The 14,813-nt window shown below is 44.9% G+C and overlaps 1 protein-coding gene across 1 annotated transcript in view; it reads right to left on the reverse strand.

Moving 5' to 3' along the window:
* The window catches only part of LOC306942682 (mirror-image polydactyly gene 1 protein-like), a gene marked incomplete at its 3' end in the record, with an annotated part of 80,128 nt that overhangs the window by 19,601 nt on the left and 45,714 nt on the right, over positions 1-14,813 (reverse strand). Inside the window, exons 3-7 of the mRNA XM_079528691.1 lie at positions 9,066-9,162; positions 7,349-7,398; positions 6,235-6,505; positions 2,923-3,013; positions 2,426-2,513 (exon numbers count right to left, since the gene is read on the reverse strand). Coding sequence (XP_079384817.1) covers positions 2,426-2,513; positions 2,923-3,013; positions 6,235-6,505; positions 7,349-7,398; positions 9,066-9,162 — 597 coding nt within the window. The remainder of the gene's footprint in view (positions 1-2,425; positions 2,514-2,922; positions 3,014-6,234; positions 6,506-7,348; positions 7,399-9,065; positions 9,163-14,813) is intronic.

Below are 14,813 nucleotides of genomic sequence, written 5' to 3' on the forward strand. Positions count from 1 at the left end.
CTCAAACGCTACCGGACCTAGCATAGGGCCTTGGGCGACTCCACTCAAACGCTACCGGACCTAGCATAGGGCCTTGGGCGACTCCACTCAAACGCTACCGGACCTAGCATAGGGCCTTGGGCGACTCCACTCAAACGCTACCGGACCTAGCATAGGGCCTTGGGCGACTCCACTCAAACGCTACCGGACCTAGCATAGGCCCTTGGGCGACTCCACTCAAACGCTACCGGACCTAGCATAGGGCCTTGGGCGACTCCACTCAAACGCTACCGGACCTAGCATAGGGCCTTGGGCGACTCCACTCAAACGCTACCGGACCTAGCATAGGGCCTTGGGCGACTCCACTCAAACGCTACCGGACCTAGCATAGGGCCTTGGGCGACTCCACTCAAACGCTACCGGACCTAGCATAGGGCCTTGGGCGACTCCACTCAAACGCTACCGGACCTAGCATAGGGCCTTGGGCGACTCCACTCAAACGCTACCGGACCTAGCATAGGGCCTTGGGCGACTCCACTCAAACGCTACCGGACCTAGCATAGGGCCTTGGGCGACTCCACTCAAACGCTACCGGACCTAGCATAGGGCCTTGGGCGACTCCACTCAAACGCTACCGGACCTAGCATAGGGCCTTGGGCGACTCCACTCAAACGCTACCGGACCTAGCATAGGCCCTTGGGCGACTCCACTCAAACGCTACCGGACCTAGCATAGGGCCTTGGGCGACTCCACTCAAACGCTACCGGACCTAGCATAGGGCCTTGGGCGACTCCACTCAAACGCTACCGGACCTAGCATAGGGCCTTGGGCGACTCCACTCAAACGCTACCGGACCTAGCATAGGACCTTGGGCGACTCCACTCAAACGCTACCGGACCTAGCATAGGGCCTTGGGCGACTCCACTCAAACGCTACCGGACCTAGCATAGGGCCTTGGGCGACTCCACTCAAACGCTACCGGACCTAGCATAGGGCCTTGGGCGACTCCACTCAAACGCTACCGGACCTAGCATAGGGCCTTGGGCGACTCCACTCAGCTAGGTATGATAGTGTTTACATTTTGATTTGTTTTTGTTGTTTCATTTTTTTCTCTCCTTTGCAATTGGTCCCATTTTGCACAACCACAGGATCCCAGTTGATCCTCTTAGAAAGGCCATGATATTCACAAATACACTTTTTCATCAAGATAAACAGACAACATGAACATCAACGAGCGACACGATGAGACACACACAGAGCTACAGCTCCTATTCAAATGGATTTTTTCGTGTCAAAAAATACCCATTATGCAATTTTAGAATATTACTTATTTCAATAGAAAAGTGAAACATCAACATTGAAAATGGATGTTGCTTGTTTATATTGATACAAAAGCGGCACAGTTTCTATCCTCAAAGATCACAAGATACAGCATCTGATTCTGAATTCGGATGCTGCATTGCTTTGCGAGATAGTTCACTCAATCAGATACACTGGAAGATTCCACGCACGCAGCAGTATGTGGGCGATGTACTGTAAGCTGTACTGAATGTGACGTGTCTGCAACACTGACGTGTCAAGCATCTCATTCACTGTTGATCCTCTTGCTGTCAGTACCGCTGAAGGTATGTGTGCTTGTTTGCTCCCAACACCACCAGTGTAGCAGTAGTGGTGACGTGGCGTAGACCAGCGTGATCTAGTAAGAGAGTGACTAGAGTTGACTCCCATTGTGACAATGGAATGCGGAAGTGCTCATTCTATCTCAATGGGATAGTTCCAATGTTTGGACCATCACCCTTTAGGCTAGTCGCAGTGGTTCCCAAACCTTTTTGGGAACGTCGGCTGTCTTCGGCAAAGTGATTTGGTGTTTGCACCCCCTGTTACCTCCTGACCTAGCTGATGCACCACCCCCACACATGGAAATATAAATTGCATAAGCTATCTAGAGACATATCTTTCCTTTTTATTCCACATACAGTATGCACATATATGGCATAATATATGCAGCATAGGCTATATTCTGCATTACTTGCCATATATTGGCATAATATGTTTAAAATAAAACCATAGCACCACCATTAGACATTTCATGTCGCACACCCCCTAGAAGGCGCTCGCGCACCACAGTTTGGGAAGCACTGTGGATAAGATGTTGGCGTCCCACACAGGAGATCAGGGTTACAATCCTGGGCGTTAGACCATCACCACCCGAGGTAGTACTTCTCAAAATGGGGTCCGGGGGGAACCTCAGGGGTCCTTGAGGAGGCTCCAGGGGGTCCCCAGCTAGCTAAGGAACCAAATGGATGTAGGTCTGTGGCCTATAACATTCACACTTATGAATATAATGTTTGAATGTTCTGACTGAACTGTATGTACGTAAGTGTGTGGTGTGCGTGCGTACGTGCGTGCATGGGCGTGCGTGCAAGTGTGTGTGCGCGTGTCCAACCTGCTGTGTGGTTCCACTCAGGTTGGATTTGAACCTCCAGTCTTCTGTTCTCCAGTTCTCTCTGCTGCTGCACACACTGCTCCTGCAACTACGCACACGCACACGCGCACAGGCACAGACAGAGGCACAGACACAGGCACAGACACAGACACAGACACAGACACAGCCACAGACACAGGCACAGGCACAGACACAGACACAGACACAGAATATCGAATTACAATCAATCAAATGTATATAACATTTTAACTAAATTTGAAATAATTCCCAACCACTCCAGGACATTTGGTCAAATAAAACAGTAAATGCAGTCATACAGTCCACTGGGCTTCTTGATTAAACAGAACAAAATTCTACACATTCTGTAGCCTACTGCATAATGTTTTTATATCGGAGAGAAGGGTGATTTTATCAAGCTTTCAGAGATGATGATTAGTACGTGTGTGTGTGTGTGTGTGTGTGTGTGTGTGTGTGTGTCTCTGTGTGTGTGTGTGTACCTTCTTGTTCAACTCTCTCAGTGAGTCCAGCTCCTTCAGCAGAAAAGAGATGTTCTGATCTCTGTCCACTCCTGCTTTCCTGTCAGAACAACTGGAGAGAGAGAGACATAGATAGAGAGAGAGAGAGAGAGAGAGAGAGAGAGACATAGAGAGAGAGACAGACAGACATAGAGAGAGAGAGACATAGAGAGAGAGAGAGAGAGAAAGAGAGAAAGAGAGAGAGAGAGAGAGAGTATTCATTCATGTATTGCTTGATTGATTTATTGATTGATTTTTTGATACTTCCATCAGGTGGGCTTAGCGAAACAGACCTGTAGGATAAGGCTTTCTGTTTTACTTGCTAATGTATAGTATTTAATGTAATAAAATACATTCATACTATAATATACACACACATTGATATATATTATAATTTAATATAATCTTTATCTATCCATCTATCTATCTATCTATCTATCTATCTATCTATCCATCTATCCATCTATCCATCCTGTATATATATTTATAGATTATAATATTGTTATTGCACTGGCACTTGCTTTGGCAAAGGATACCGAAAACATTTAATAAACAAAACTAATTTCAGTAAAATTGAACCAAGATGAGAGAGAAAAAGAGATATGGCTAGTCAGAGAGAGAGAGAGAGAGAGAGAGAGAGAGAGAGAGAGAGAGAGAGAGAGAGAGAGAGAGGCAGAGACACAGAGAGAGAGAGAGAGAGAGAGAGACAGAGAGAGAGACAGAGAGAGATGATATTCTCTGATATTAAAAACCATCCGGCTCATTCCATCACTCAATCTATCTTCTTCTGCCCCATCTCTCTCTCTCTCTCTCTCTCTCTCTCTCCCCATCACCCCTATCTACCTCCAACGCACGCACGCACGTACAGGTACGCGTGCACGCACACTCACACGCACACACACACTCACACACACACACACACACACTCACACACAGACAGAGCAATAACAGTGTCTCTCAATGGAACATCATCCTGTCTTTATTACAGTTTATTTACCTGCCGAGTCGAGATGTGACCTTTAAGGAGCAGAAAATTACTTCCTATTTCACCTCCCATTACACCTCCTAGTTCACCTCCTAGTTCACCTCCTATTTCACCTCCTATTTGGTGGTGTTTTCAGTGTTTACGATTAGGGTCGTACCAATCCGATCGGGGCCCGATCACGTCATTTTCAGACCGGGTTAGAACAACATATTCTGTGGGTCTTGAAAGATCAGTATAAAACGCTCAAAAACGCTGGCAGTGGCTACAGACTGTTCTAGAGAAACTCTGGCAGTGATCCTGAGTTTAAACCTATACATCACCTCCCATTGTAACATCCTATTCCACCTCCCTGGAAACATACCACTTTCACCCCCTACATTCCGAGCAGCTCAGTGGCCTTGCGGTTACAGCGTCCGCCCTGAGAATGGGAGGTCGGGGTTCAATCCCCTGGTCGGGGTCATACAGTGTATATATACCAAAGACTATAGCAAACGGTACCCAGTGCCTCCCTGCTTGGCGCTCAGCATCAAGGGTTGGATCGGGGGTAAGTCCCTGTGACACTACTATAGCGTCATGTCCAGCAGGTGTAAAGAAAATAAGCAGCCTTGGGGACCAGCGGTCATGTGTGGCCCATAGAGTCAGGAGGAACCTAGCTGTCTCCTGAAGCAGCTTGATGTACAAGACATCATCATGTGTGGACCATAGGGTCAGGAGGAACCTAGCTGTCTCCTGAAGCAGCTTGATGTACAAGACATCATCATGTGTGGACCATAGGGTCAGGAGGAACCTAGCTGTCTCCTGAAGCAGCTTGATGTACAGCAGCCTTGGGGACCAGCGGTCATGTGTGGCCCATAGGGTCAGGAGGAACCTAGCTGTCTCCTGAAGCAGCTTGATGTACAAGACATCATCATTTTTCGACCGCGGTCGAGATCATGGATTTCACACAATGCCACACCAGACTTCCCGGTCCTTCATTGCCATCACCCAGTTCCTGCTTACTGATGCATGTGTCCCTAGCGATGACATCAGGGAAATTACAGTTTTCTACCTCTGGTCTGCTTTGAGGCTCCAGAGAAGAAGGGAAGATATAACCTCATTGTCAGCTCTGTAGCAGTGGCCGGCAAACTGTGTTCTTCTGGATAGGACTAGTGAAGAAACACGGGGAAGGTTGCCGTATATTAGAGAAGTCGATGGGTGGCTCTTCCAAGAGAGATTTTGTGCTCTCATTAGAAGGCGGGTGTAAGTGCCATCCAGCCGTTTCTCTAATTTCTTAGAAAGTGTCCATGTCTCGGAGCCTCTTACTAAGCTGGGATAACCAGATCTAATGCATGTCATTGCAGGCTGAGCAGGCCATACCCTTCCTAGTTTGAAAGTCCTTCTATTTATGAACCCAAATGCTTGTAGTCATCAAACTGTTTCAAAGGAGTGTTGTTTTATTGTAGTGTTGTTAAGTGTAGTGTGAAGTACTTCCTCCAGTCAGGATGTACAAGGGCTTATGGTCATTCTTATACGTTCTCAACACCTTGTTTTCCAAGCCCACGACGACAGCGCAGACCTCGACTCCAGACCAGAGACGGCCGGTCACAATTAGTCAACTGAGATAATCACTTTTTTCTTTTGCATGATCGTAATAATCGTTTACATTCATCTGTTGAAAAAGAGTGGAAATAGTCTATTTACAGCATCACAGAGCTTGTACAGTAAATAGACTATTTCAGCAATTTGTGAACGTTTTTTGAAAGTATAAAATTATTAAATGCATGACCTGTTTATAGCCATGGATATATTTTGATTATTGGTAGTGAGTCAGTCATTTCTGAGCATATTTTTTATTTATATGTTCCAATGTTCAATGCCCGAGAACACAATTAACTCTCAGAGCTATTGGGGTCTTGAAATCAAAATGGTTTGAGAACCATAATTTATTTCAATAGGATTTGTACACACAGGGCACTTGAAATGGAAAAGTATGAGAACCACTTCATAATTGTGATCTACTCTAGTTCTGAGTTGAGTTAACTGAAGAAGTAGGTCGGGAGTGGCTTATTGTCGGTATCAGTTGGTAACACTTAGAATGCGCTAGAGTCTGTCTCCGTAACAATGCACTAGACCCCTGGGAGATGGATGCTGAGGTGGAGCACCAAACCTACCATCAGCTCCCAGAACTTCCTGCACGACTTGCCGCACCCAAGTCGCTCTACTCCTACGCTGAGTTGTCGGTGCCCACCGGGATCGAACCCATGAACTTATGATCCAAAGGCGAGAGCTCTACCGACTGAGCTACACGGACACGTGAATGATGTCAGTACCTCAGGCTGTCTGTCCTCGGTAAGGGTGAGTGACTGTCCACTTCCATCTGGACTGGTGCTGGTGGGACGGGCAGTCTTGGGGACAGGCCGCAGGGGGCTGGTGGTGGTGGGACGGGCAGTCTGGGGTACAGGGGGGCACAGGGGGCCGGTGGAGGCAGTCTGGGGGACAGGGGGGCACAGGGGGACCTCCGCACAGAGAGAGGAGAACAGAGGGAGAGAGGAGAAGGAGATCTGGAAGACCTGGAAACCTCCTGGAACAACGGAAGGACTCCTGAACACACAGACAGACAGACAGATATGGACAGTAAGACATTCTGAAACAAAGTCCACAGAACTGTCATGAACCACATTCATTGTGAATAATCTGATAGGTCTGCACGTATTCACGCATGCACACACGCACACACTCACGAACGCACGCACGCACGGGGAGAATGTTTTTCTTTGTATGCATGTGCAGGCAGTATGTTTGCTTGACTGTCTATGCATGTGTGCGAGAGAGAATTGCAGAGATGAAGATATGTTTAGTATGAACTATGAATCAACACAGACCTCCCCCAAACACACTCACACACACACACACACACACACGCGCGCGCACACACGCACGCACGCACACACGCACGCACACACACACGATCAGACGATGCGCTCCCGTGGTTGACATGCGTAGGAAGGCTGCCAAAATAGTGAACAGACGCAGATAATGCTGCTAGCTTCTTATAGAGTGCAAACGCAGCGACGCCAAATATTGAGAACGCAGAGAACAGTCTCAGATTATTTGTGTATGTACAGGGACAGACAGACAGACAGACAGACAGACAGACAGACAGACAGACAGACAGACAGACAGACAGACAGACAGTATTCCTGCATGGAGTGATCTCGGTACACAGACAATGATTTATTGAAGATTCTGACTTTCAATTGTACATACATTTTGTTTTGATTGTATTGTTCCACTGTTTGCTTTGGCAATGTAAACGAACGTATGTTTTCTCATGCCAATAAAGCCCTTTGAATTGAATGGAAAAAGTGACCAAAGTCACCAAACTCATTGGGGTTTGACACAGGGGTTAAATGTGAAGGTACAGATAGCTTTTACCGGCCTTACCTTGAGTCCCGTCAGACTGAGTGGGGGTCGGAGTCCTCTTATCACTGCACCTGAAATCACATTAGAAATAACCACTTAAAACATACATACATGTATGTAATGTATACTTATTTGACTGGAGTCCCCCAGGGTGCTATGCTAGGGACAGCGCTCTACAAGAATATTCACAGAAAATAGCCATTCTAACACGTCGCATCACACCATGTTGATCATTTCGGCTATTACTTACAGTCTTACACCTTACTCTTACTTACTCGTCACTTGTATTTGGGAGAAGGGGAGAGTGCTCATGTGATTGTTTGTTGTTATATACATGGAAGCTGACGGAAAAAGACTCGCTCACTGTATAAAAATAAAGGAGAACTCCTTAGACCGAAACGTTTCGGTCCTGGGACCTTAAAGAGCTCCAAATCAGTTCAGCTCAGGTGCTGAGAATTACTAATTGATGACCATCACCTGCTGGTGGGGCGTGGACATTACAGAAATATGGATATACAGGTTTACAGTTTACACATTAAACTGTATTGAGTATTATAAATCATGAATACTGCATACAAAACATGTTGACAGTCTTATACAATCACTTTCTGAAATGTTTCAATGTAGGGCTCTTGTAATTTTAATGCACGTGGAAATAAACATTAGCTAGGAAGAGCCCTCCCATAACTTCCACTTGGTTCATGGTGGACTGGCCATAGCCTGGCTAATAAGCCAGACTCAAATCACACTGTCGTGTGGTATTTGAGTCTGGAGATGCTGTGTATGGATCTTGTTTCCCGGGGGGCGGGTTCAAACATTTTTTCTTTGACGCAATTGGTCAGAGCTACTGTCAGTCAAAGGTCTCAAGCATTGAACGCCACTGTACCAAAGCCCGCCCATATTGCATACCGTGTCCCGATTGGCCACACCATGTCTCTGGTGTAGGAAATGGGCGTACAATTGAGCCTCTCCAGACCGTAATCGGCAGGCAGGCAATTTATTTTTGCCAACGGCTGATTCGGTCTGGCTTATTAGCCAGGCTAGACTGACCAAGGCTCAAAAGACACTATTCTAGTTGTGTTAGCATTGTCTTTACCCTGTAGTGTTGTGTAGTCGTGTTAGCATTGTCTTTACCCTGTAGTGTTGTGTAGTTGTGTTAGCATTGTCTTTACCCTGTAGTGTTGTGTAGTTGTGTTAGCATTGTCTTTACCCTGTAGTGTTGTGTAGTCGTGTTAGCATTGTCTTTACCCTGTAGTGTTGTGTAGTCGTGTTAGCATTGTCTTTACCCTGTAGTGTTGTGTAGTCGTGTTAGCATTGTCTTTACCCTGTAGTGTTGTGTAGTTGTGTTAGCATTGTCTTTACCCTGTAGTGTTGTGTAGTTGTGTTAGCATTGTCTTTACCCTGTAGTGTTGTGTAGTTGTGTTAGCATTGTCTTTACCCTGTAGTGTTGTGTAGTTGTGTTAGCATTGTCTTTACCCTGTAGTGTTGTGTAGTTGTGTTAGCATTGTCTTACCCTGTAGTGTTGTGTAGTTGTGTTAGCATTGCCTTTAGCGCTTTCCCTAGCCTTGACGACGATGCAGGCTTATGCAAAGGCCAAAATGTAATTCACATGTAATTCACATTCCCCAGTTATGTAGACTAGCCAGGTTCATTTGTTGACCTGACGTTCATGTATAGTTCAAATATACAGGTTATTTATTGTATTTTATTGTAAATTGTGACATTAGCGTGTCTTTACCCGGCAGTGCTGCGTGGCGTTAGCGCGTCGCTGGCGTGCTGTTGTTTGGAAGACGCCGGCAGCCTCTGTTTCAGCTCCACATTCACTTCAGGGTTGACTGGAAAACACAAAGAAGAACAAATACAAATACATTCAACCACCAGGAAGAATCAACAGGGCTTTGTTTGTCAGTCACATACAGTACATGAAGCAGTGAGATGCTGGTGGCACCACACAGGCTGTGTGCTAACAACAATACAAGATAGGAAGAAATATATAGATAAGAGAGAAACCACTCGAAAGTACAGGTACAATGACAAGTATGATAAACCTCCGTTTTGATAGCAGTGTCAATTGTCAAATGTGCACAATAAAACAAAAGGCAGGCAGGCGCGCAGGCGCACACGCACACGCACAAATTCACTTGTCGATGGTACACTGTGCAAGTAACAGTTTGAGCAGCTGCTCGTGATTCTAATAGTTGTTTTATTAATTTATAATAATAATAATAATAATAATAATAAAATGTATGCAGTTAAAGTTCTACCTACAGAAATTAAAAAAGCACAGCACCATGTGATTACCAGTTATACATAGTCTCTGCTCTCTCTCTCTCTCTCTCACATACACATTCATTGTCTACCTCTCTCCATCATTTCCGACGTTCAAATTCCTCTGTAATCCGCAAAGTGTGATTGTTAATTCCTTGTGTCAATTATGATTATATCAGAAGTCAATCAATGTGACTACAGCCTACAGCCTACTGACATGCAGACAGAGAGAGAGAGGCAGAGAGGCAGAGAGAGAGAGACAGAGAGAGAGAGAGAGAGAGACAGAGAGAGAGAGAGAGAGAGAGAGAGACATGCACATTGGCTGGTCTTAAATCAATACAGCAAGTAAAATATTGGCATTTATGTTTGTCAAATATGTGCTACAATTTGTCCTATTTGACACGGATATGACAGATGTTTGTTGCGGTGCGCGCCTGGAAAGAGAGCTCAGACCTGTGTGTGTGTGTGTGTGTGTGTGTGTGTGTGTGTGTGTGTGTGTGTGTGTGCGCTTCATAGAGAGAGAGAGAGAGAGAGAGAGAGAGAGAATAAACAGATTGGCAGAAGCTTTGTTTGGTTCTGTGTGGGTTGTTTTCACACCCATACACGTTATATTATACCAGATGATCTAATTATAATCATCCATTAATTAAGTTGTACAACAGGTTCCATTATTTACAGAGCCATACGTAGCACGTTTAAAACAGTATATGAATGATTTTATCGTCACTTTTATTTCTCTGTACATCTCTGGTAGAGACCCCCCCACACACACACACACACCTCCTCCAAAACATGCAGCACTCGGGTTACACAAACATTTGCACTCAAAGCACCACAATGGAAATGAATTTCTTTAATCCTATATAAATAATGATGTATATTAATCTTTGTCAATACAAATCAATAAATGACACTTTCCCACATGCATGCACTCATTACACCACTGATACCACTGACAGACGTCACATCCTATCCTGTGTATTGTTCATTGTTACTTTCATATATTTGTTTGATTTACCCTTTTAATTTCGAGTATAAGGTCTCCCATTTTTTGTTTTTGACTCTGAGCCGTCACGACCACGACCCAATGAATGTGCGTGACATTTTAAAATGGTTAAATTCAGTAGGGATGCCACCTATAAGACCTGAAACTAAATCTGGAACTATACGCCTCTAGAAAGGAAGAGAAAGGAAGCTGTCCTCCAAAAGTCCAATCCCTCCTTTCATCATTTAAAATAAACATGTATTTCTGATTAGTGAGCTGTAATAAATAGGCTTAGCTTATTCCATAGGCTAGTGCTGTATCATGTTCTATTAGATTTGCTGCATGCGTTCAGGTGAATGTCAACACTACTGTATAGTGTATATATATATATATATATATATATATCTGTCAAAAGGGGCTAAAGACTGAGTTAACCACTGTTCTGGGCAGGTCGTAATAGGCAAACATTCTGTGAAAATAGGCAAACATTCACTGAAATAGCTGATCTACAAGCTCACAACACACTGTGGTGCGTCGGTTCACTGCTTGTACCTGTATGAGTACGTCTCTGTCTCTCTCACAACACACTGCGGTGCGTCGGTTCACTGCTTGTACCTGTATGAGTACGTCTCTGTCTCTCTCACAACACACTGTGGTGCGTCGGTTCACTGCTTGTACCTGTATGAGTACGTCTCTGTCTCTCTCACAACACACTGTGGTGCGTCGGTTCACTGCTTGTACCTGTATGAGTACGTCTCTGTCTCTCTCACAACACACTGTGGTGCGTCGGTTCACTGCTTGTACCTGTATGAGTACGTCTCTGTCTCTCTCTCTCTACCGGGGCTGCAACATGTCCATCATTTTCTTAACCATTATTGTACTGATTAGTACTGGTTTAATTTTTCAATGAATTGAATAATCAATATGTGTTATATTTATATAAAAAGCAATCAAAGTGAAAAATGTATAGACTAAATCAAAAGTAGTTTATACTTCATCGTACAACAGTGTGGCGTAAAAAGATTAAAAATCTTCAAGCTCACAATGGGTTGTGAATCGCGATGCCACACATTGAGGGCTTGTAGATTTGCTATTTTCACTATTTTAGCTTTTTTTCTATTTTCACTATTTTTTTACTTCTTAAACAAAGGAATTAAGAATGTGTGCTATTTAATAAACAAAAAGATATATATATAAAACCGATCTTTTTATTTAAACCGATTTTTTTAATAATCCTTCTATTGATCAGAGCGATTAACCGTTGCAGCCCTTACTGTACAACCCAGGTTCAGCCCAGTTATGACAGCTAATCATATATGACGGTATATGTGTGTGATTGTGTGTGCATGTGTGTGTGTGTGTGTGTGTGTGTGTGTCTGTGTGCGTGCGTGTGTGCGTGCGTGCGTGTAATCCTTAGCAACGCGGAGGCTTCCAGCGCCTGTAGTCCTTCAGCAAAGCAAACACGCCTTTAATATCACAGCCTCGTTAGCAGATCGTTAACACAGCTCGTTAAAGGAGCCACCCAATAAGAAGTGAGCTCCTCAGGTGTAATTAAAAGCGATGGCGGTCCCCTTGTAAATGCTCGTTAATTCATGAGCAAGCAACAAATAGACGACGAGCAATTAGCAGGATACACTGACAGTTAAGCAGAGGGGAGAGGGCGCGTCGTGTGTGTGTGTGTGTGTGTGTACCTGTTGTGCGACTGTGTGTGTGTGTATGTACAGTATCTGGCGTGTGAGAGAGAGACACAGAGGAAGTGTGATTAGGACGGCAGTGCCCTCTAGTGTTAAAACATATATAAGCACAATATAGAAGCACAGTACAGCTGTACAGTCAATAACACTAACACAACTAACACAGAAATAAAATGAACTATGAACTAAAAACTTAAATAAATAAGAACAATAAAAGAAAGAAAGACAAAAAGAATGCTAGTAGCCCTTGGGAGAACTTACACAATTTGTACCTTTCTTATTTTGCCATTCGGAGGACATAATGTCAGAATTAATTAAACCAATTTCCGCCGAATATTCGTGTCCTGATGACATGATGATGTGACAGGTGGTCAACAGTCAACAGAGGGACTCTGTTGACGGGATGATTTAGATCGCGAGTTATGAAAGTTTTAAGATGTTCGTTTTCGTCCGCTAAACAGGCAGGGAACATTTTCGATGACGTGTCACTGTTGTGCAACACCGAGGATTGGGCAACAAGCGCTCCTAGGCTGTGGAGCGATGCGACAGGTTTTGATATCATTAATCTCCGTCCTATTTATCAATCTCCTTCTCGGGCAACTGACCGTGAACTTGAACTTGACGGTGATCTCCGTCTGGGGCCCTTAAACTGTTAACATCTTGACATGAAAGGGAGTTCATATAAACCTCTGTTTTATCTCACTACGCCAACGCATGATGCCCTGTTGGGAACTATAACCCTCCGGTTATGCCAATATCTGTTCCCCATTGTACCTGTTGTCATGTGTACCCACTACCCATGGTACGGTGGTACGGTGGGTCACGGGTACATATGCTGACCACAACCCCCTGCCTGTTGTCAGAGCATTTAGCAGTGCACTATCCATAAATATCATAGTAGTTGCTCGATGAGGGATCTCCATAATACAGTATGGGATTGGGTATAAAAAAGGGACACCAACCGATCTGGTACCACCCAAATTTAGAACAAACATGGGACAATTCTCATTGCTGTTCTCTACTGCTCTATGCAATAATGCAACCAAAATGTGGAATTCCCCGACATCAAATGGATGTGTATCACTGGATTCTTTCGAAACTGGCTTAAAAAAAAAAAGGGGAAAAAAATGCAGACGCTAACCAACTTCCCACTGGGCACATCATAACTCCCCGTGGATCCTCGGTCATACACAACGCAGAGAAGTTTGTCGGTTGGGGAGACATGGATGAGTGGGTCCCGCAAACACGCACTCAGATAGTTAATGCATAGATTACTGTAGTTGTTTCCACGTTGCGTTTAACCACAGGGATGAGTCCTTTACAACAGTGAGATCAGAAATGTGGACCTCTATGGGGACCTACTATGGGGAAACAGACAAAGTCAGAGAAGAGAAGGATGAGGCCAGCAGGGCACTGTGTGTGTCAGGCACCCGGAACTAGAGGCAAGCTAACTAAGACTGTGGGAGCCAACCCAGCTGGGTTGGCTCCCACAGTCTTAGTTAGCTTGGGAACAGCCAGAAAAGGCAAGCAGCACACCACCTACGTAGATGCACTGTGTGACAGCTTTGACTCTGATGCTAGATAGGAGAGTGTGGAGGGCAGCGATTCAGGAGTCCCAAGTTGGTGTTGGCTAGACTGCACTCTCGCATCACATCCGAAGAGAGCAATGATTCTCAGACTTTTACATTTCAAGGAACCCCAGGACCAGTTTGATAAGCATTAGGCCACAGACCCCCATTTGATACAATTTTCGATCTCCGGGACTGCAATCTATACTATATATTGCCAACTCTGAGAGGGTACAAATGGAACCAAATGGACCTGTAATGGGTCCATTTGGTTCCACTAGTATCTCTCAGAGTTACAGTCCCATAACTCCTCAAGGACCTCTGGGGGGGTCCCCAGACCCCCAGTTTGAGAATCACCGCTTTAGAGCACTGGTTCTCACTGTGGGGACCCATGCACTAGGGGTCCTTGTGGGTAATCCAGGGGGTCCCCAGCAAAATGATTGTTAGTTTAGGAACCCTTTTACGGGTCTGTCTCTAACACTGAGAGTGTACAAATGGAAACAATGAAAGGAACCAGATGGAGTATCCATTTGTATACTCTCAGAGAAAAATGTAAGATTTTACCGTGTAGATATATGGGGTCCCAGAGATTGAAACAAACAAAAAAGAAGTATGGATGGTAATCAAATGGGGGTCCATATAAAACGTTAGACAGGAGGACAGACAGACAGGAGGACAGACAGACAGACAGGAGGACAGACAGACAGACAGACAGACAGACAGACAGACAGACAGACAGACAGACAGACAGACAGACAGACAGACAGACAGACAGACAGACAGACTTTGCAAGAGTGGTTAATCTACAGATAATCACATATCCATAGTCACTTTGAAACTTTTCTGGTTCTTTGTCCTTCGCTGCCCCCCCCCCCCCCCCCCCCCCCCCTACCCCCCTCCTCCTCCTCCTCTCTCTTTCTCTCTGATCTTTTTGTAGACTTTGTCTTCCATCTGATTATTCATGTACAGTT

The sequence above is a fragment of the Electrona antarctica genome, assembly GCF_951216825.1.
Source record: "Electrona antarctica genome assembly, chromosome: 18".
Taxonomy (NCBI): Eukaryota; Metazoa; Chordata; class Actinopteri; order Myctophiformes; family Myctophidae; genus Electrona; species Electrona antarctica.